Source organism: Girardinichthys multiradiatus, chromosome 9 (assembly GCF_021462225.1).
Source record: "Girardinichthys multiradiatus isolate DD_20200921_A chromosome 9, DD_fGirMul_XY1, whole genome shotgun sequence".
Classification (NCBI taxonomy): Eukaryota; Metazoa; Chordata; class Actinopteri; order Cyprinodontiformes; family Goodeidae; genus Girardinichthys; species Girardinichthys multiradiatus.
The window spans coordinates 43,783,379-43,805,858 of NC_061802.1; the positions used below are offsets into that span (position 1 = coordinate 43,783,379).

The following is a 22,480-nucleotide window of genomic DNA, read 5'->3' on the forward strand; positions in this document are numbered from 1 at the left end:
TAAACTAGCAACTAGCATTAAATTCTGACTATGCTCACATAGCTATCAAATTATATGATTTGATAGCTACAATATTTGCAGTTGCATTTTAAAAAATTAAATGCAACTGCAAATTTTCTATTTTGAGATCTATATTCTGTGCGAGATGTCAAGTGTTCTTGAGGGCTCTCTGATGGCCAGGGATCCCTAAGCAATTGGTTTATTTGTTTCTGCCTGGGTCTGACTCTGCTTCCTGAGGTCAATGAGTGGAGCTGGTGGGGTTGGGTCGAGGACATTCAAAATTTGTTCTGTTTAGATTTTCTGTAAAATTCTCATATCGACATGAATTCAGATTGAGATTGATAAAAAATCCTCAGCAGCCCGAATTAATGCTCATTTTAGTCCTGCACACATTAAATCACTGTTTCCTGTCATACATGTGTAGCTACATCCAGTCAGCGATTTGGAGAACAGTGCTCATACTTTAGTTCTACACTGAAGCTTATTTTTCCATCCAACCCTTCTCCTCCTTTTCCACCTCCTTCTCTTCTCTTTTTCCTCCTGAATGGTTCTTGGTGGAGGGGAGCGGCGGTAGCGAGGCAGCGCTCGGCCTGAAGGGCACTTTTCAGCCTGGCCAGACACACTCGGGTCTTGCTGCTTGGCTGCGCAACATGGGTCACCGCCTTACATTAGGAGGACCCTGCCAAAGTCAGCCAAGCGGAGCCCTGCGACATACCTGGAAATGAATGAACAAAATCTATGTTCCAACAAAGCAAGTTTGTCTGACTTTAAGGTTGTCTTTAATGTTAATATTGTTAATATCAGAAAGGTGTTTTTCATTTTTTTATGTGTCTCATTAATTGAGGGATATTCTAAACAATACATCTCCAGCGAATTATCTGTCTAATATTCATAACAAATTTGGAGGGGGGGGGGGGGGGGGTAAAAGTTCTGATTGGTGAACCTCATCCTGGCACAGCGTGGAAATGAAATGGCCTCCTGTGGAGAGAGAGCGAGCTCCTGCTGAGGTCTGAAAGAGGGTCTCGGTCGCTGTTAGTTAAACAGAGTTCAAGCTCTATCCATCAACAAGCTCTTCTCCCTGGCCGCAAGGCTGCGGCCACACCGGAGCGTCTCCACCGCATCCTACATTCCGATGATCTCGATGCTCCTCAAGGTGGGGCTCGATCCAGCGCGTTCCCAATCACGTCGCGTGGGCGGAGCCTGACTCTCGCGCTCTCTTCGCTGTGTCGCCGCCTGCCCAGCCTGTTCTGAACATGACAAAAAGCGAAAGGATGGAGCGAGTGAAGTAAATCCCTGCTGTTTGATTCCTCACTGCCACTTTTTTGGCTTATATTGGAAGACAGCGCCGGGTTTGGATACGGGAAAGCCTGCGCATTAGTAGTTGAGAGAGCAGCTGTCTGCCTGGTTGAAGCGCTCAACCCACAGCAGTTCAGATCAGATTTCACATTCAGCTCCGACCAGCTCAGCTGTGAGAAGCAACCAGAGAGGGCTCATTGCTCCGCTCTCCCTTCTCTCTAACGCCACCCTTTTCTTTTTTCTGTTGGCGGAGCGTCTCTTAAACGCTCATACGAAGAAAAACCATCGCAAAGACCGGGATTTATTCCCCTCTCTTTTCCGTCCTCCCTTCTCCTCCTCCTCTTTTTACTGTGTATTTTTGCAGGAAATTAGCAGCCTGGGCGCCTCAGAGAATTAGATCAAAAATAAAGGGTGACCGAAAGACATGGACGAGCAGCCCAGGTTGATGCACTCTCACACGGGGATAGGCATGGCGGGGCACCCCGGCCTGCCGCAGCACATGCAGGAAGGCACCGGAGGAGCCGACGGCGACGGGAGGAAGCAGGACATTGGAGACATTTTACAGCAAATCATGACCATCACGGACCAAAGTCTGGACGAAGCCCAGGCCAGGTAAGCGACGGGCGGCTTGGTGTCAGAGGGAGGCGGAGGGGAAATAGAGCTCATTTCTAAAGAAAGCAACAATCCTGTTTCTGTATACTTATACTGTATACATTCTATAGCTATTAGAAACACAGTTTTTATATTAGAAATATAACTAAAACAGTTCTTTCAAAGCTAAAAGTCGAAAAATGCAGAGCTCAGATCCATAATTAAAATATATCTAAAAATGATTGCCGACGTGTCGTCAACTTTTACCATTTTTTTTTTATTCGAGGTACATTCACTGAATGCGGCGTACTTTTTAATGATGACAAATAAACACCGAGACACAACGTAGCATGTACGGCAAAATGTACATTTTAGTTTTAAAATCTCATCCATCTTCGTCCCTCATAAAAGTGGGTGAAGCTGGAGGAAACAGCTTCAAGTTTAAGTTGTTGTGCTGTTTCATAAAAATAAAAAAAAACCCCTACAAGATATAGATAAGAGGGGCTCAACCAATCATTTTATGTTTTTACCAAGTAGAAGAAGAAAATGTTTAAGAATTGCTGGGAAATGGATATTTGTCTTTAATTCATCTGAACAACCGAAATATATTTAGAAGTTGTCATACTTTAATGTTTAATTTATTCCACAGGCAGGTTAGATTGTTACAGGCTGAGGGTTGGTAATAACACTTCTGATGGTTTGTTAGATTGTCATTTATTTCGTATAAAGATACTACAGACAGCCACAGTTTGAGCCTTTATATTCAGACAACTGTCCATCTCCCATTTAACTAGTTATAATGTGTTCAGTAAGCAAAAATTAATTGTACCTACACAGATCTATTGATCCATTGCTTTTCACCCATTATTGGTGCGTGTTTGTTAATATTTGTGTGCTTTCTAAATTAAACCAAAACTCTCAAAATTATTTTTCAAAAAATTATTGTCATGGATTTTTATTCAACTCTATACATCTTCATTCATATGGTTGATCTTTATTTGAATTTATTTTTATTGTTGTATATTTTTTTATATTAGCAACTCATAGATTCAGTAAAAAATAAAAAGCTGATTATTACACACTAACACATTTCACTGTGTTACAATTTACACCACAGGGACCAATTTTAATCAAGTCGGGCTAACATGTGATTTAAGATATTCCATTATTTAAAGCTATATGCTATGTGCTATATATTTACTTAATAAGACTGTTATTACTAAAATATAAGACTGGATTCTGTGGATTAAAAATTGTGATCAGCATTTGAAAAAGCAGCAGCACAGAAAAAAACCCTTTAGGAATGTTGAAACTCTGTTCTGTGTATGTCAGTGATTAGAAGTTGGGGCAGATTTTCTTCAGGCAGCATCTGAAGTGCAGCCCTCTATTTAAATTGATTGTATTAATAAAACAGTTGCGCTGGTGTACTTAAAGTATATTTTTTTTGTTTAACCATGCATCATTTTGTCAATCAGAATTAACAATGAGCTCTGTTCCATGCCCAGGCTGAGGTCTGTCCCTTACGTTTTTCAGGAAACACGCTCTCAACTGTCACAGAATGAAGCCAGCCCTTTTCAACGTCCTGTGCGAAATCAAAGAGAAAACAGGTAGGTCCGTTCAGTTTCCACATGACCACCGAGCATACTTTACCCGGCTCAGAGCCATGCAGCAGACAAAATTCACACAGGCACCGAGAAGCTGATGTTGGATACTCAGATGTGTGTTTCCTCCTGTTGCCGTGTGTTGTTTTTTTTTTAGCAGTTTCACACTAGAAACTTAGGACCATGGCGTCCAACAGTCCTTAACAAATACTGTCCCATAATATGGAAGAAGTTTCTATGGCAGAATAGCAGAAAGTACTGAGCTGGATTGTCACTAGCACGCTGCTGCCTCCCCCTTGTGAGTTGACTGTCAAGTCCGCTGAATACGTCTATCTCTATTATGTTTTGTGTCTCTCTATTAAAGCAGTTGTGAGGTAGCGTGTCAGCAGAGTAATTGCTTGGAGAGAAATGACATACAAGGCGTAAATCATGTTTCCAGAGCCGTTTTCACCCCCCTGTGACATTTTTGTGAAATTGGTGCAGCTAGAATTTGATGCACTTTAGCCCGACCGTGTCTCCGTTCCCCCGTCTTCGATGCCGATGTGCCGCGAGACCAACGAAAAGCTTCCACCGATGAGATATTGAGTTGCTTAAGTGTGCTGGTTTGCTCCAAGAGCCGCGCTCTCAGTGTGTTTCACGCTCATTAGTGCATGAAATAAAACAGAATGGGTGGAGGGTAAGAAGGAGCTTTTCATTGTCTGGAAAGTTGCACTTGCGCATACCTGACCTTTTGGGGACATTGGTGGCTGTTTATGTGGTTTTTATGCTTTTGATCGCTCTGTCACCTGGTGCTGCCACAGATGTTTTCATCAGAGCTTATTTTACTGCCCATATAACTCCACCCTCCTCTTCCTACGTAGCCAGGCAGTTTATCCTGACTTGGCCGCAGCCTCAGGAGAGAGCTACCAGGCCAGTGGGGGGGGGGGGGGGGGGGGCTTTTGAAGCCTGCTGGATCTCTCTTCTTTCTTTTGTCTTGGTATGTTTTTTGAAGGGGGAGTGACACAGATATGCGAGATGTTTCACTCCCTGCGACTCATCGGAGTTCATCCAAAGTTCGGCTCTGCCGCGAGTACAAAGTAACTTGGAGCTCTTCCTGCCTGCTCAGCCCGTCTTTTTCCCTTTCAGTAACCTGTTAATACAAGGTGCGGCTAATGGAGATCAGGGGCTTGTTGTCATGTATTCTAGATGGAATGAAAAAAACTCTTTAAATCAGGTTTACACTGTTTAGATGTGGTTTCTGCATTCAGAACATCACACCTGCTCCTCCGCCTTATTTTTTCCCCATTGTTCCCATTTTTTTTTCAGCCCCATAATAGGAAAATAAGTGAAAAGAATTTTCTCAGTAGCTCAGCGTTAAAGTTGTTGAGGCTTTTTTACTGGGCCTTCAATGGCTTGCCACAGACAATGACGTAACTGCTGCGCTCCCTCTCTCCCACCTGTTGCTGTGTTCTGCCTGTCAGCTGGCTGAAAGAAGGCTGCCACTCTTTCCCTTCTATTTTAAATCTAGAGGCAGCGACCTAGGAGCTGCTTGAGCTGAGAGGCTCACTAATTAATCAGCTTATATCAGCTTGTTATACTTGTGTTACTTGATATAAAGCGTGACAATCAAAAGGTTTAGGATTCTGTGCATTTCTTTAAAAACTACATTTACAAGAGTTTATTATGCACTTATGCTTCAGTCTGTGTATCAAATTCAAGCTGATTAAACAGATAACATTATTATAACTGTAATACAATGGATAATAAAATACAATATTTAGCAGCTATAAGAATAATTGTTGCTTTTCCATTTAAAATAAAAGCATTACTTCATGATTTACATTTGTATTGTGATATTGTGAAACCGTGGGATTTTTTTCCTAAAGGTTGTGTAATTTTAGACCCGCGCCCAAACAGATGTGCCGTGTAAACCAGGCTGAGGCAGCTCTCAGTGTTTCGGGGTACTGGGAGCAGCTGTAGCGGCTCCTCAGAGCTGCAGCTTCAGCAGAGCCGCTGTGTGTGTGTGTGTGTGTGTGTGTGTGTGTGTGTGTGTGTGTGGACAGCCTGTGCTGCTCTCTTCCTGGGTGTATTTTCCATTGCTGGCTGTCCCTGCAGCAGCTGACAGCACCTGCAGCACACATTGCCACTGCTGATCTAGAGCCTGAACTTCTGACCTGTGCTGTGTATTTTTTTTACCGGGATGAACTGAGGAATGGCCGACAGAACCATGGGGCAGTGTAAACAAGAACAATAGGGGAGGAAAGAGGAGGGAAGGAACACTTTATTTAAACTATTGCCTTCCTTGTGTTTGAGTTTCTTCTCTTTCCAACAGACAACGGGTACAGGACATCTTTATCCGGTTCCATTCCAGGCATAGTTGGCCTGTCTGTTTTACTCTCATGAATGTTGTTTTGTGTTTGGATTGAGGCTACGAGGAGGGAAAGACTAAGATGTGGATGAAAAGTCCAAATATGAAGCTCTTTATCTGTTATGGTCCAATCAGACCCTTTCCAACAGCATTAAACTTCTTCGTGAAAGCTTTACCAACCTCACAGTCACGAAGGAATGAAATAATCCGTCCATCACTTATTTTGGAGTTATGTTTTGTCTGGGTTTCCCCCATCACCTTTTCATGATTGATGAAAAGGGCTCTTTAGATAAGCAAACGGCTGACAAACTGATTTAGAAAATGAGTCGCTTTGACCTCTGTAAACACTTCGTCAACATCATAAATCTCCGGCCGTGTCAAACAAACTCCACTCCTTGACCGAGCTTGCTCTGCTTTGACTCTCTGTTTAATTTCTTGCCTCTCAACCTCAACAAAAGGCCGGTTTTCTGGTGGCACGTGTTTGTGTAGTGCACAGTTTCAAGCCTAGGGGATCCTCCATTTATAAAAGTGACTAGCCGAGTGATGTAATGTTATTTTTGGAAGGGTGAAAATGGGGTGTTTTACAAGGGGCACTGGAGCAGTGTTTGACAGGATGAAATGAGCCAGAGGTCTGATCGTGGAAGGCATGGATGCCCCGTACTGCCACTTCTTGTCAGACAAGCCTGGCATCTGCCTGTTTGTGTTGCAGCCGCTGTTCTCAGGTCTGTAGCAAGTAACCTACACAGTGATCAGATGTGAAATGTTGTGCAGCCTGGTGACTTCATTGGCACAGTGATTGATTTAAAAGGAGTTGTAAGCAGCATTAAGTAAGCAAAGTGGGTTTTTTCTCCATGGTTGAAAATGTAGTCTTTGTTAAAACTTAAGTGAATCTGGAGCTGGTATGAGATGCTTTTACCACTGAATATTCTTCGCTTTCCGTCTGCTGAACAGAGCAAAAAGACAAAGTCAGCAGGATTTTTTCTCTGATTATGATGCACTGATTCTAATTGTATGCCTAATTTTCATTCTGTTTTTTTGGATTTTTCTTTAAGAACTATAAGATAAGTCTCTCTCTCTCTTGCTCTGTCATGAGACATGTTTCTATTTAAATAGCTTCATACATCTCTCCTTTTCCCGACTTTATCTGAACGCCTCGCTGGTGTAGAGTTGAGCTAACACTCAGTTTCACTAACAGCTTTTGGAAATAGTTGGAATGTTGGAGTTCCTGACTGGTCGGTCACTCAGACTGGATCAAGATGATTCATGAAGGTTCCTGTCTAATTTTATCTGCTGACTTACTTTTACTAAACAGCCCTTGAAAAGCAGAAAGTGAATCATGTTGTATTTCATATGTGAAATCAAGAAAAGTAGCCAGTAAAAGACTAGGGACACAGCAGTGTGTTGGGAAGTTCTTCTTGGACCTTCGGTGTTCTTCGCTCGGATTGATGAATTTATGGCTTGTTGAATCTTAACAAAACCAGCTCAGTGACAGAATCACCTCAGGTTGCACTGATCCACCTGAAATAACTGACCAATTATTAAGGAATAGTTAAAGTGTTTTCTGGAAGGATTCAGTGATAATGACAGAACCAGAGTCAGACACAGAGCATCCATGTTTGCATTAGGAGGAATGGTTTGTTGGGAATTATTGCAACTGCAAACCAACAGGTTTGCAGTTGGGCTGTATGAGGACCCGATAGAAAGATGTGGCCGGGACGCTTGCAGCTTTTGTCTGCCCCTTAGACAGAACACCCCAACCCCCGCCCCCTGATCACCCCACCTCACCACCGTCCCCTTTCCTCCAATCCTCCAGTTGTCTCTGCTGATACAGCAACGGGTCCGACAAGTTCGTCGCCGCTGCTGCTTCCCCAATCTCTGCTCCTAATCATCCACTGAGCAAGAGCTGAAGTCCAATTGTGTTCTGTGGATGGAGACATGTGGGGAAAAGTGTTTTAGGAATCTGACAGCAGACAAGCAGAATGTAGTTTTTCTGTAGAGTCATAATCACAGAACCATCAGTCAGTGACACCGCTGTAAACGGTGAGCTAACACCATTACAGTACAGAACAATGTGCTTACATTATACATTATGCAAATTGTCAGCCCCCTAATTGATACGTGTTAATCATATTAAGGAGCTTAATTAGAAGAATTTTTCTGGGCTGTGAGTTGGTAATTAACTCTCACATCAAGGGAAGTAATATAGTTTTTTTTCCTCATCTGAGTGAGGAGGAAGTGCATTTTATATTATTAAATGGAAAATTTCCTGGCCTGAAGAATTTTTCTTTCTCTCCTGAAGCTCACTGAAGTGCAGTTTGCAGAAAGAAATTCCATTCAGCTCTGAGTAGCTCTGAGCAGCTGACAGTGGAGAGATTATTCAGTGAAGGTAAGATCCACTTAGACTTGTAAAAGAGCACAGGTCCCCCTCTTTTACCTAAATGTCGCCTCCCGCTGTCGATGGCTGCCATTTACCACAGCCGCAGTTCTCTGTGCAGCCCTGCTCCCTGCAGCTTTGCTATTTTTTTTTACTTTTATCACACAAACCTGCTTAATATGTTATGAATTTAATCAAGTCTGCAAATTTGTTATGCACGTTAAATTGAACATGCAGTGGCACATGGGAAGGTGGTTGCCATACCAACCCCCTCAGGAGTTCATTTTCTATAATGCAGTGTTTGGAATCTCATTTCCTCCACTCTTCCCCCCTGCTGCTACTTGCAGACGCCACCTCCAGGCTCACGCCGTATGTTCCCCCCGCTGAGGCGGTTTGGCTACAGCAGCTATCAAACACTCGGGGGGGGGGGGGGGGTTTCCACTACGTGGAGAGAAGCCTCTACACGTAGTGGAAATGACACAAATTAATATATGCTGCTTAAACCAGACCAAGATTAATGGTTCCCTTTCGCAGTAGCTTAGTCCCACTGTCAGTTGCCGGGTGCTCGTTGGACAAAATCAACACTAATCAACATTTATTCCACTTTTGCCCTGGGGTCTCAGGAGTCTGGCAACACTACCTTAGTCGCCCTCCTACCTTCCTTGTAGCCCCTTCCCACCTAGTAATCCACCGCTGCCGCGGTCCGTCTCGCTACGCTTTTCACCTCTCATCCAGCTCCTCCATACATCATCCTCCTCACACCGATCTGCTCCTCAGAGGAGAGCGCGCCCCCTCCTATCAGGCCACATTAGAGTCATGAAAGATTTTCTCTTTTCATTTGCATCTGATATCTAACCCAGCAGAGCAGTTGCTCTGTCACCTTACAGCATGAGCCCGAGCCTGTTTTTTTTTTTTTTTTGCATCCGTATTTGTAACTGTGTCGGCACTCAGTTTCCACTGCATTATGAGAAACAGGATACGCATTTACTGGATGTGGGTGCCAGTAGTGTATTTATACAGCACTTCATTCTCCACAAGGTATTATTTCAGATTTCCCACTAGCAGGAAACTGAGCTCCAAGATCCTGCAATAATATAAAGCCATGACACGAGTGTTTCCTGAGTTACTGGAGAGCTTTCTGTAAAACCACACCATGATTGTGTGCGATAAATTTCTCTGACTGGCAGTAGTGGCATCTGAAGATCCAACTCCCTGCTCACATTACAGAGCTACGATAAGAACTCCACGAAGGCTCATAACGGGCCGAGCTAATGCAGGTGGCAGGTCCGCCACTGCCGCTCGTCTCTGTCATTCCACCAGCTCCGATAAAGATAAAAATGCCAGGAAACACAGCTGAGAGGTGCATTCTTCAAACAACCCGTTTTATATATTCCAAGTTGTCACAGCATTTTTATTTGCCTTGGCTTGCAGTGTACCCCCCAGTTTGTTGGTGACACAGTGAGCCTCAGCCCCATTTTTAGTCCATTTCTTCTTAAATGCAGCTGCTGGTGTTACATGGGGAGAGGTTTGGGATGAACCAGCGCTCCTTTCCTGTCAAAGCTGATCCAGTTTGATTGTACTCAGCGGTTCGCTATGAGGTTCTCACAGTATGACAACCTTGAGTGTAAATACCAAAGGATTACTGTATTTAACCAAAGATTTCAACCAAAAATAATCTAATTTTTGTTATGCTAACTGATGCAAAAAAAATACTGATTATAATATATAGTATAATAATGTTATCTATGGTATTTATTTTATAGTTACATAGATTGTGATTTGCAGCCCTGGCTAAATTTAGTAGGAGTTTCTGCACAGAATATTAAACCTTTTTGAGAAGACCTTAATGCAGTCACAGGGCACCACCATATATTCAATCAATGCAAAGTCCCAACTGGAAGCTAGTTTCCGTTGCTCAGAAAATGTGTCACAACAAACTTAAAAAGCTACCGTAAAAAACCAAACTGATTTATTAGATGGATTTTTGTCAGAAGCTAGAAGTTAGATTTCTGGGATATTAATCTGTCTCTGCTGCAGATATCATTAAAACAGTGCAGAGAGTCAGCTCTCCACACATTGTTTGTTCAAAGGCCCAGAAGAGCAGCTCGGCAGAATGACTCCAATCCTTCCGGTCATATTTTTTATCCACCGTGACTCTTCAGGGACGAGCAGGGCTATGATTTAATTATACTTTCAGTCTTATTTTAATTCAGTTTTTTTTTTTTGGAATTCTTCTAAACACATTTTTACACTTTATTCAGATTGAAGAAGAAATGGCTGAAACATCCAGTTGGGACCTCCGGTGTAGACTGGATATATGGTGCTGCTGGAGTCCCTGTAGATGGGTCTGTCTCAGCCTTTTTGCTCTTCTTGCCCTTCTAGCAGAAGGGCAAGAAGGGTGGCCTAGTGGTTAGAGAGCAGGGCATTTGCGTCCTGGAGAGGCAAATGCCCTGCTCTCTTGGTTTGAATCCCACAGCCTGCCACTCTGGCTGCCTGAGCATGACCCTTAGCCCCTGAATGTTCCCGGGGCGCCGCACAATGGCAACCCACTGCTCCCTAAGGGATGGGTTAAATGCAGAGGACAATTTCTTCATTGTGAGATCAATAAAGTCTAAATTATTATTCTTATTATTATAACCCTGGCAGCATAACAAGCTGAAATTAGATGGTTGAGTAGTCACCTTGCAGAACACCACAATCAGCATTACATTAATAGGACTGAGTGGTGGGGCTCTTTTCACTTCCACACCATGACTGGCCATGTTTCATCAACCCAGAAATATTTCCAAGTAGCTGCATTTGTCTTTCTTGCATGCGAGAAAGTTTTTATTCCCATCATTCCTGGCATGTTGGCATGTATTTATATTTTATAGTGATTGTCCTCTGCAGAAACAGAAATGTTGCTCTATGCACAAACAGTAAAACAGGGACCATAGTCGCAAGTTTAAGATGTATGCATGGTTTATTTTTAAAAACTGAAATAAACTGAACTTGAACTAAACTGCAGAGATGCATCAGACAGTCGGCCATTGATGAAAATAGCTGCAAAAGTCATAAAGCATTTTTAGATGCAGAGTCAACAAATTTCCATGGACAAATTCAAATGAAATGTGTTTTTGTTTTACCCATTGACTCCCACCAGGAGAGGTTGCTTTGCTGGATCTGTGTGCAGAGTATTATATGAAAACCACAGAAAGACACTACAAGCAAACCGCTCCTCGTTGCAGTTCATATTTATTCACCATCCACAGAGGTAGAATCCCTCTCCAGTGCCATCCTGTGGCCTTATTCCCCTCGGAAACATGTGTGAGCAGCTGAAGCCTCTTTTCCTGCGTTGTAGAGATATTTAGCGCGGTGTTGTCCATCTTGTCGGACTTCATGGCCAGAGGTATTGTCACGGCACCAACTGGCCTCATTGAAGTGACACGGAGTGCTTTGTCAGCTCTGTGTCTCAGGTGCCAATGTGCGCTTCCTAAAATAAACTGTCATGCAGTGTGACAGGACAGAAAGATGTAATAGGAGTGTGTTGGGGCCCCATGCCCCCCCCCCCCCCCCCCCGAAAAGAAGCAAATGTTCCGTAGCAGAAATGTCTTGTGACTTTGGACGGCTTCCCAGCCTCGTCACCAACAATGTGGTGAGGAACCCATAGCAGGGAGCGGGATAGTTTGCAGCATCAGCAGGGGTCACACCATGTTTCTCTGAGTGGATAACACCTTTTATGTACACTCAGTTGTACTACAGACCTGTTGGATTCTGACAGCTCTTTGTTATCTGCAGACATCCTCTTCCAGAAATAGCTAATGCTTACTGTTGTTAGCTTATCTTCCTGTTTTATAAACGCCTGTCATAAGTGAAGGATGTTACTTTCAGATGTCCGGAGGTTAGAAATAGTGAGCATGTGTGGCAGCTTTAGGTCCCTGTTAGTGACCTGTGTGTTCCCCAACTTCCTGTAACATTTATGGGACCACTGGATGAAAGTAAGGTTAAAACTCAAAAATGGCTTCAAATAGATGTTCATCCTCTTCCTCAGTAATGAAGGACTGGTGGCTGCTCAGAAAGACAAACAGAAGGATCCTGCAGGCTGACAGCAAAGAGGCATAGTGATGTTTCACTAAGTACAGACGGTGGCGTTGGATAACCTTTTATCTAGGCAGGATCTGGGCCAGGAAATGCTGAACTCAGCCCATTAGTACTTTCAAAGGAGAACACTGTCCCTTTAAACTACAGAATAAATCATACAGTGAAAGTGAGATCCAAAAAGGGAATCTAAGCAAATTTGTTTTGATAATCTAATCAACCTTATAGGATGGATGGATGGATGGATGGATGGATGGATGGATGGATGGATGGATGGATGGATGGATGGATGGATGGATGGATGGACGGATGGATGGATGGATAACCAACCTTATATCATTTATACCTAAATTAGTTTGCGGTCTATTATTTTTTACCACAAACTGGTCCAGTAGCAGTGCGGCAGAAAGCCAAAATGCAAATCACTAGAATGTATGTAATGAAACAGAAATCAGAACAATAGAGGATGACATTCGGACTCCAGAAAAAAAACTACTGCATCTGTAAAAGTAAAAATAATTTGGTGAATTTTTTTAAGGGGGTTTGTTTTGTTAGGGGAATGATTCTAATTGGATGGGAAATTCAAAAACTTTTGTTAGCCTTTATTTTCCTAACAGGAAGTAGGATCAGGCCTTGCATTACCTGTGTGCAGCATGCAAGCAGCGTGGTACGTTAGTTATAAGGCTGCATTCATGCACAGCTACAAAGCTTTACATGGCCCATCTAGTTCTAATTGATTGCTCATTCAGTCACTAATAATTATTTGAAAATGCTGTCAGTGTTGAAAACATTTTTAAAATGATCTAACAGCTTCAGTCATGGGAAAAGTAAGTACACGCTGAACTGTGGGTTTTAGATATCAGGACAAAATAAAATGGATCTGGTATTTACTGGGTTCCAAATGTTATTTAACATCAAGTGTAAAAAAAACACATAACAGAGTCCACACAATAATTTAATAAACAACCATGAAGTCAAAATGCATAAGCTGTGTGTGAAAAGCTAAGTACATCCTTGCTTCTTCCCTATAATTTAAAATGGAAGGTAGCAGCCATGTGCTACTGATCAGATACACATGCACTTCTATAAAAGCAGGAGTTTTGGTATTTTGCAGCTCTGGGACATACAGGCGTGTGTTAACACAATGCCAGGTGGAAAGACATCAGCAGTGACCACAGAGAAGCAACTGTTGCTACTCATCAAACTGGCAAATGTTACAGGACCAGTTCCAAACAGTGAAGTCCATTATGCTACATTTAAAAGGAATATTTACAAGTGGAGAAAATCTACAGTGAGAGAGCTGCCAGTCTTATCAGAAATGGACGCCCTAGGGAATTCACCTCAAGGTCTTCCTCAGAAGAAGAGCTCCTTATCAGACTCTACAGGAATCTCTTAGCATAACATGTTCAGGACAGGACAATTAGAGAAAAACTGAACATGTAGAGCTTGTTTTGAAAGGTTACAATAAGTTTGATTTTTCCATCCATTGTCTATACCCGCATATCCTTGTAGGCTCACAGAGATGCTGGTGCTTATCTCCAGCTGTCATTGGCTGAGTGGTGGGGTCCACCCTGTACAGGTCTCCAGTCCATCACAGGGTAACACGGAGACACACAGGACAAACCACCATTCACACATACTCATACCTAAAGGCAATCCAGAGTAACCAATTAATCTAACAGTCGTGTTTTTGGGCTGTGGAAGGAAGCAGGAGTACCCTGAGAGAACCCATGCATGATCGACAATAACATGCAAAGCCCATGGAGAAAGACCCCTGGCCGGGATTCAAACCCAGGACCTTCTTGGTGCTTGGCAACTGTGCTCACAACTTCGGCACCATGTGGCTGCAGTTTCTTGTATTTGATTTGCTGAAGAGGGACATTGTGCATTAATGAACATTTTGAAAAACCCAAAAAATAAATGCACCCAATTACAGGCAAGGCTGGTTTCTATTGTTTGTCCCCCTGCCAGATGGTACAGGCTAAATGATTCAAAATAAATAAAAACAAACTATGTAACAAAGGAAGAAAACATCAACATAAAATATGTTATATTATAGAATAAACACAATATTTCAGGCTAATTGTTAAATTCCATATATAAACTTCATCTACACAGTATCACAATTTTATATAATAACCATGCATCCCATAATAGTTAAATACAGGTTTGCAAAATTACATCTGAATGAATCACAATGTCCCATGGACAGCTGACAGAGGATGAGTAGAGAATAAAGAGTTTGGCCATAATGCACAGCAGCAGGTTTGGTGAATACCAAACAGCATATCAACACAAACACCTCAAGCATAGTGGTGGAGGGCTAATGATCTGAACGCGTTTTTTAAAAGCTACAGAACCTGGGTACCTTGCAGCCATCGAGTCCACCATGAACTCCTCTGTACAACAGTGTTCTAAGGTCAAATATGAGGCCATCTGTACAACTGCTGAAGCTTTCTCAAAGACGGATAGTGATCCCAAACATAGCAGCAGATCTACCACAGAATGGCTGAGAAAGAAAATAATCTGAATGTTACAGTGGCCCAGTCAAAGTTTAGACTTCAACATCATTGCAATGCTTTGTTGGCATGTCTAGAGAGCTGAACAAGAACTAATTCAAATGAAGCAATGCAATGTAAAGAAAGCAATAGTCTGATAGACTCATACTTATACAGAAAATAACTACTGACAGCTGGAATCAGCCAAAACTCAAGCTTTTAAATCACGAGGCGAGTTTTTCATATACAACCTTTTCCTTTAAAGTAATTACTCTGTTGTGGTTTTATACACTGCAGGTTACATGGGAGTCATTTCAGAAGCAGACTACAAACTAACCTGACAATAGCCAGTTTGGGTTTATGTTGCAATAAATTACCTATTTTCATTCTGGGACCTTCCAGCTTTTATGTTTTGTCTGTCCAAAGCAAAAATAATCAATGGACAGATAAAATAATGGCGTTCATTACATATTTATTGTTAGATAAAACAAAAGAATAAGAGCATCATCAGCTTAAGGACATTCTGATGGACATCATCAACCATTATCTGACATTTTATGACTAAATGATTTTTCTATTTTATTAACATAATCAGGAGAATAACTGGTGATCTTTTCTGGAGTCCGGCTCGCCAACGTATCGCTTCTCTTCTAGCCAATAAATCCCATCACTCCGTCCACTCATGTTAAAAGATCGTGTTGATAAGTTAATATTCTGACAACAGAGATGAGATAAAGAGGTTTTAAGAGTTTAGAGGATAGTGTAACCTTGATAAAACGCTCGTCTCACTGACACTGATTTTCTCCATCCATCTTCATCTGATAGGCGGTATGCAAATGGTGCCATCGGCTGGGAGTGGAGTACAGTGCTGTTAAATGGGCCATTTCAAATGTTCTCTGTACCACGCTGTACCCCCCCCACCCCCCCCCACCCCCCCCCCCCCCCCCTCTCCACACACACACACACACACACACACCCCACACCCTCACCAAAAAAGGGGAGAAAAACCTGTCAGCTCGGCACAAACTGAAGTCTTTCTTGGCGACATTTTTTCCACCTTTATCTTACATCTCCCTCTGTATCCCCTCCACCACCCCCACCCGACACACACACAATTTTTCTACCATCTCTAGCTCCCTTCACCTCTCCTCGTGCGCCATACAAATTAGGCAGACACTGACAGTGTCAGAGCGGCTAGTCATGAAATATTAACAGCTTGTAGAGAATTTTACATTGCTACATTTCTCTTCATTTTTAACTATGTCAGCACAGACTGTGAAACATTTATTTGTGTGAGTTCAGGAAGGCTATTACCCTAACACCCCTCCCACCCCACCATGTTGTAGATGATATCTAACTAGCTCTTTCCCTATCTATCTGTTCTGATTCACTTCAACCATAGTTTCCTCCCAAATGAAAGCGGCTGCAGTGATTTGATGTGTGCCTACTGACCCCATCCTGGCTACATGATCTTTGGGTACAGGATTTAATTACAGCACAGTGTTCATCGCCATATAATGCCTGTAATGATGTGCTAGTGAGTTGGGTAAGACTAACGCTCTGCATCAGACAACATATGGATAGTTGTTTGAATGTTTGCACGGAAGGTAAAGCAGGCAGCTACAAATAATAAATCTTAACAGCAGAATCACAGCAGCGTCACGCTGTTTCTGTTTGGCCTGTTGATTTTCTTCTTCTTTATCGCCTCCATTCACACATGGTCTCCAATCACATTTGGCTTGGTGGGCGGGAGATGGCCCCCGTCTTCCTGCCCTTTTTGTTGGATGGCCTCTGTGAAGATGGAGCTGTCAATCATCCGCAGGCTTGCTGAATCCTGAGAGGCAGCATCGCTTCTCTGTGAAGGACTGGAACAATGACTTCTGTTGTCACGCAGGAGGGCTTGTGTGGAGCGTTCTGTGGACCCAGTGTTGGTCTTTAATTAAAAGCATCATTTCAGTTTGGTTGGAGGGACATGGATGATGTATAAATGACAACATTCATGACATATGTGTGTCTTGAACTATATGTACCAAATGTTATGCTAACATAAAACAGTGTTTTATTCCAAACTGCTTGTAGCCTCTCCCTGCTTCTGGAAGTCTTAGCTGTTATATCCTCCGGGTACAAATGAAACCAACTAAACGGAAAACAATTAAAGCATTTGTTATCTACTTCTTTACTTGTCTGATAATAACTCAATGGCTCACAATATATTTACTATTTTCTACAAAAATCCATGAAACACAGCCAAGTCCAACATAATATTTGAGGGAAGGGGTTGGATTAAACAGTTTTTTCTGTATTCCCTTTTGAGTAAGAGCCTTCATACAAAATAGCCGTTTTGCTTTCTCTGACTCCATTTTTCAACACCTCAGTGATATAAGAAATAGTTAGGTGAGTCTTCTTCCAAACCTTGGAGAGTTGTCGTCAGTATGGCTTAGCCGTGGTGTGTTCACTGCTTTTACAGAAAAAGTTGATTTTTAATTTCCCACTGACCCTAACTCATCAAATTCCAGACACCAGCCCATTTCTTGGCTTATCTCTAAAAGACAACATTTTTGTGTCCATCACTGTTTTCCATTTTATTCATACTTTATTCAACATGTAAAACTAGGAATGTCTGAGCTAGTTTTAGAAAATAAAAGAAAAACATTTTGTCAATGTTGCAACTGAAAATGGGAGAATAATTGATGGAGATTCTGATAACAGGAACAAAAGCTTCCACTCTGACCTGAAAGACTCACCTCTGAAACGGTTTTGTCTCATCGCCCGAGCGTTGCCGCGAAGCAGTCCGGCTCATTATTAGCAGCGCTGCCCTCAGGGCCTTAATATACTGTTTCACAAATGAAATCTGCTGTGTAATAGCACTGTTAGGTAAGCTGATGAATGGTTTTTAGATTGCAGGACAAATTTGTAGCATCTAATTGGATATATATATACTGTCCAGCTAACTCCTGAGACTAAGAAGGAAATCAGATGGAAATTTCTAAACCTCTTTCCTTTGTTGTTGGAATAAAGTGTATGAAATCGGGTAATGAGGTGCATCCTCCTCTCTTATTACATGTGCCTGGGGCCTCCTCTCCCTCTGACTGATGAGGATGTGTAGCACAGGTAGCTGTCAGCACGCCATGATTAATTAAAAGGAAAACTAGGCCAATTTGTCATATTGTTCTAGCTGTGGTCAGAGAACAGGGCGACCTACACAGCTGATGCCTCCATTCCCACAGCTGGAGCTACACCTCCAGAACACGTTGGGTTCTGCTGCTCCTTACCCAACTCTCTTCAGCTCAGAGGGAGTTTTTGTGAGCTTGTTGCTGCTCAGACTTTCTCAATGTGGACTTGCTAGCAATTAGGAGGCGTCTTCTTTGCACTTTGGTTCAGAAATGGAAGCATGCTGAGCAAGGCAGACTAAATGAACAGCTCTTGAAGAGAGAGATCTTTTGTGTGCTGAATTTTTGGTTTCAGAGAAACACAGTTGCATTTGATTTTGCCTGTTTGCAAAGCAGTGCCTTCAGTGTACACTCACTCAGAATTCTCAGCTGCCATCTGTAGCTCTCGCTGCAGGCCCGGAGAGGAGAGCAGAAGTCTTGTTTGTGTTGGCCTGCAGTGTTGCTCCCAGGGTGCGGCCTGGTCCTTGTCAGCAGCCCTGTCAAATCCATCTCCTGCTGGTTCCACGTCACAAAGGCGGTCTCGTCCCCGGGAGAGATAGGTGTCAGCAACATGTGCTCCCTCCCAGTTTGCCCGCATGCTCATCCTGCTGCAGCGGAGACGCGAGTCTGAAGCCAAGCAGCTTGTAGAGAAGGGCCATCTCAGTAGGAGAGATGGCTTGCTCCAAAATAGTTACAAAGCTACAGCAGGTTTGGTGCTAACTGTTGTATTAGGTTTGGTCTTCCACAGCCGGGGGACCAGGTGGGTGCCACGCCAATATGTCTTTTAAAATGTGTCAGTCAGGCAGAATCTGATTCTCTCTCTGGTGTTTCTGACTTTCTGTTGAGAATCACACCCCAAGATGACAGCTTAATTAAACTAATAAAAGGATTATCCTTTGGTCGATAACATCTCTCCTAATCAATATCTCTAGCCTGATTTATTAACACTATTTAAATCAACATGCAGGGTTTCTGTACGCTTCACCATTCCGACCAACTGATCCCCAGTTGGTCACTGCACTCCTGCTAACAGAAGTTAAACAGTGTTTGTTGCAGGCTTCATCAACTCTACCTGGCCTCATTAAAAACCCAACAGCCTTAAAGAACCAAGTCAGAAATGGTTTTATGGATTTTATGGATTAAGCTAAAACAGCAGCTCTGATCGTAGCTCCGTGTGCTGCATTTACTTAAACTACAGGTCCTTCTCAAAAAATTAGCATATTGTGATAAAGTTCATTATTTTCCATAATGTCATGATGAAAATTTAACATTCATATATTTTAGATTCATTGCACACTAACTGAAATATTTCAGGTCTTTTATTGTCTTAATACGGATGATTTTGGCATACAGCTCATGAAAACCCAAAATTCCTATCTCACAAAATTAGCATATCATTAAAAGGGTCTCTAAACGAGCTATGAACCTAATCATCTGAATCAACGAGTTAACTCTAAACACCTGCAAAAGATTCCTGAGGCCTTTAAAAGTCCCAACCTGGTTCATCACTCAAAACCCCAATCATGGGTAAGACTGCCGACCTGACTGCTGTCCAGAAGGCCACTATTGACACCCTCAAGCAAGAGGGTAAGACACAGAAAGAAATTTCTGAACGAATAGGCTGTTCCCAGAGTGCTGTATCAAGGCACCTCAGTGGGAAGTCTATGGGAAGGAAAAAGTGTGGCAGAAAACGCTGCACAACGAGAAGAGGTGACCGGACCCTGAGGAAGATTGTGGAGAAGGGTCGATTCCAGACCTTGGAGGACCTGCGGAAGCAGTGGACTGAGTCTGGAGTAGAAACATCCAGAGCCACCGTGCACAGGCGTGTGCAGGAAATGGGCTACAGGTGCCGCATTCCCCAGGTCAAGCCACTTTTGAACCAGAAACAGCGGCAGAAGCGCCTGACCTGGGCTACAGAGAAGCACCGCTGGACTGTTGCTCAGTGGTCCAAAGTACTTTTTTCCAATGAAAGCAAATTCTGCATGTCATTCGGAAATCAAGGTGCCAGAGTCTGGAGGAAGACTGGGGAGAAGGAAATGCCAAAATGCCAGAAGTCCAGTGTCAAGTACCCACAGTCAGTGATGGTCTGGGGTGCCGTGTCAGCTGCTGGTGTTGGTCCACTGTGTTTTATCAAGGGCAGGGTCAATGCAGCTAGCTATCAGGAGATTTTGGAGCACTTCATGCTTCCATCTGCTGAAAAGCTTTATGGAGATGAAGATTTCATTTTTCAGCACGACCTGGCACCTGCTCACAGTGCCAAAACCACTGGTAAATGGTTTACTGACCATGGTATCACTGTGCTCAATTGGCCTGCCAACTCTCCTGACCTGAACCCCATAGAGAATCTGTGGGATATTGTGAAGAGAACGTTGAGACTCAAGACCCAACACTCTGGATGAGCTAAAGGCCGCTATCGAAGCATCCTGGGCCTCCATAAGACCTCAGCAGTGCCACAGGCTGATTGCCTCCATGCCACGCCGCATTGAAGCAGTCATTTCTGCAAAAGGATTCCCGACCAAGTATTGAGTGCATAACTGTACATGATTATTTGAAGGTTGACGTTTTTTGTATTAAAAACACTTTTCTTTTATTGGTCGGATGAAATATGCTAATTTTGTGAGATAGGAATTTTGGGTTTTCATGAGCTGTATGCCAACATCATCCGTATTAAGACAATAAAAGACCTGAAATATTTCAGTTAGTGTGCAATGAATCTAAAATATATGAATGTTAAATTTTCATCATGACATTATGGAAAATAATGAACTTTATCACAATATGCTAATTGTTTGAGAAGGACTTGTATGCGATGGGTGATATCAAAACAAACAGCTGGAAGATATAACCCAGTTCTTGTTATTATAGTACTAATCTACTCAAATAGCAGCTCTTTGGTTTTGGATTAAATTAGGTTGTTTAAAACTCAAACTAACTCCATTGTTTCAATCATGCCGCTCAGAACATTCTTATTGGTTTGGTCTCCATACAAAAGCAGTTCTTTGCTCTGGTCTGGCTCAGAACTGATGCTGAAATAGAACCAGCTTAGGTTTCCTTCAGCAGTGGAAACATGAAGAACCTGGGCTGAACCAGCTTGCCCCAGTTTAGAACTAGAACTGGTTCAGTGGAAGGACTGTCCTGATGTAAAAACGCTGTAGAGTCGGGCAGCATCCTGACGGCTGACACAATGACTGACAGATTGATTGTATTCTTTGCGGAACACAAATGAAAGAGATTTGTGAAAACGCCTTCTAAACAGACCACACTCATCCATGCTCAGAGAGAATCACTTGTCCCTTTGTTTGGCTTGTTTCTGCTGTGCACTGAGGCTCTGCTTTAGGTAACAATGCACCCTGCCCCATCTACAAAGGAGCTTATGCAGATGTTTTCTGTTTGTGGTGTTAGCAGGATTCTTTTGAAAGATTTGCATGACAGAGTGAGCAGAATCGTGGTATATGAAAGAGCACCTTTAGGAATTACATGAAAAATCACCTATTATTCAAACTGCTCAATTTGTACCAGAACAACTTTTTGCTTTGTGATACTCCCACCATCACAGCAGGTCCAAAATCTGGGCAACATCACAGAAAAATTGTCGGTTGGGGGGGCTGTTATATGGACAGTGAAAAGTTCTCAGAATGTCCCAAATATAGAACACAAACGCTGTTTTATTTAGTGTTTTAGGGGTGCAACAAGGTGTTTTGCTATCAGATCTATTGATATTAAAAGGGCACAATATGGAAAATTGGAATTCTCTGACAAAGCTGTGTCCTGTTGCTGCTATTACTCTTATTTTGTAATAAGAAAGCTCTTGAGTTGCCCTGTTGTGTTGAGTCGACTTGTAATCCGCCTGCCAGATAACAGTTATATAGACTGATCGGTTAAGCGCTGTGAGCACCGTAAGTTGCTAACGTTAGCAGCCAACAACTCCATCTGCTCAGCAGCCTCCCACTGCCACTAAACTAAAGGGCTGTGTCATGGTTTTTCAGTGTGTCTGGACTAGGGTTGTCAAAATAATATTTTGATATAATCGATACAAAAAAAATTATTCAAAGATACTCATTTGCTTCAAAATTAATATAAACTGAGCCATTCACATTCCCCCAAATTGTTGCAAGTGTTTTTCGGAGGTACTTTTCCCTATGAGTCCCTATGGTTTAGGGACTTTGTTGCATACATCTGGAATATGCAACTCCTCTATTCCACTATTACCAGAAAAATGTGAATCTGCAGGTCAGACCCTAAAGAAAACCAGAAATCAGTACTGGCCAGGAAAACCTGCTCAGTGCCGAACAGGGTATAAATGTGAGATCCATTTGTGCTGCTGGGGTGCTGAATTGTTCCTTTCAAGGCAGGAAAATGTACCAACTTTCCAGGATCAGTGCTTGTAGCCTACTTTGTTGCAGTGGGAGGAAAAAAGCACACGTTCCTTTTTGGGACCTTTCCTCTGGTATGTTCACAGCAGAGCTCAGATATGGCTGGAAGTGGAACACAATCTGTCAAACTGGGTTTCTGGATGTTTTTTAAGAGCAGACAGACAGATAGAACAA

General features: G+C 42.6%; 1 protein-coding gene and 1 long non-coding RNA gene across 5 annotated transcripts in view; one reads left to right on the forward strand and one right to left on the reverse strand.

Moving 5' to 3' along the window:
- Positions 1-982: 982 nt before the first annotated feature.
- Positions 983-22,480, forward strand: part of LOC124873835 (pre-B-cell leukemia transcription factor 1) — a 68,169-nt gene continuing 46,671 nt past the window's right edge. Inside the window, exons 1-2 of one of the 4 annotated variants that reach the window (XM_047374833.1) lie at positions 983-1,908; positions 3,421-3,494. In XM_047374833.1, coding sequence (XP_047230789.1) covers positions 1,721-1,908; positions 3,421-3,494 — 262 coding nt within the window. In that variant the 5' untranslated portion in view covers positions 983-1,720. The remainder of the gene's footprint in view (positions 1,909-3,420; positions 3,495-22,480) is intronic. The other 3 variants (XM_047374832.1, XM_047374831.1, XM_047374830.1) reach the window with 3 other exon arrangements.
- On the reverse strand, positions 11,177-11,641 carry LOC124873837. Its single transcript, XR_007039646.1, has 3 exons — positions 11,452-11,641; positions 11,335-11,371; positions 11,177-11,251 (listed from the first exon to the last, which is right to left on the reverse strand). It is a non-coding gene; the product is annotated as an uncharacterized LOC124873837 (long non-coding RNA).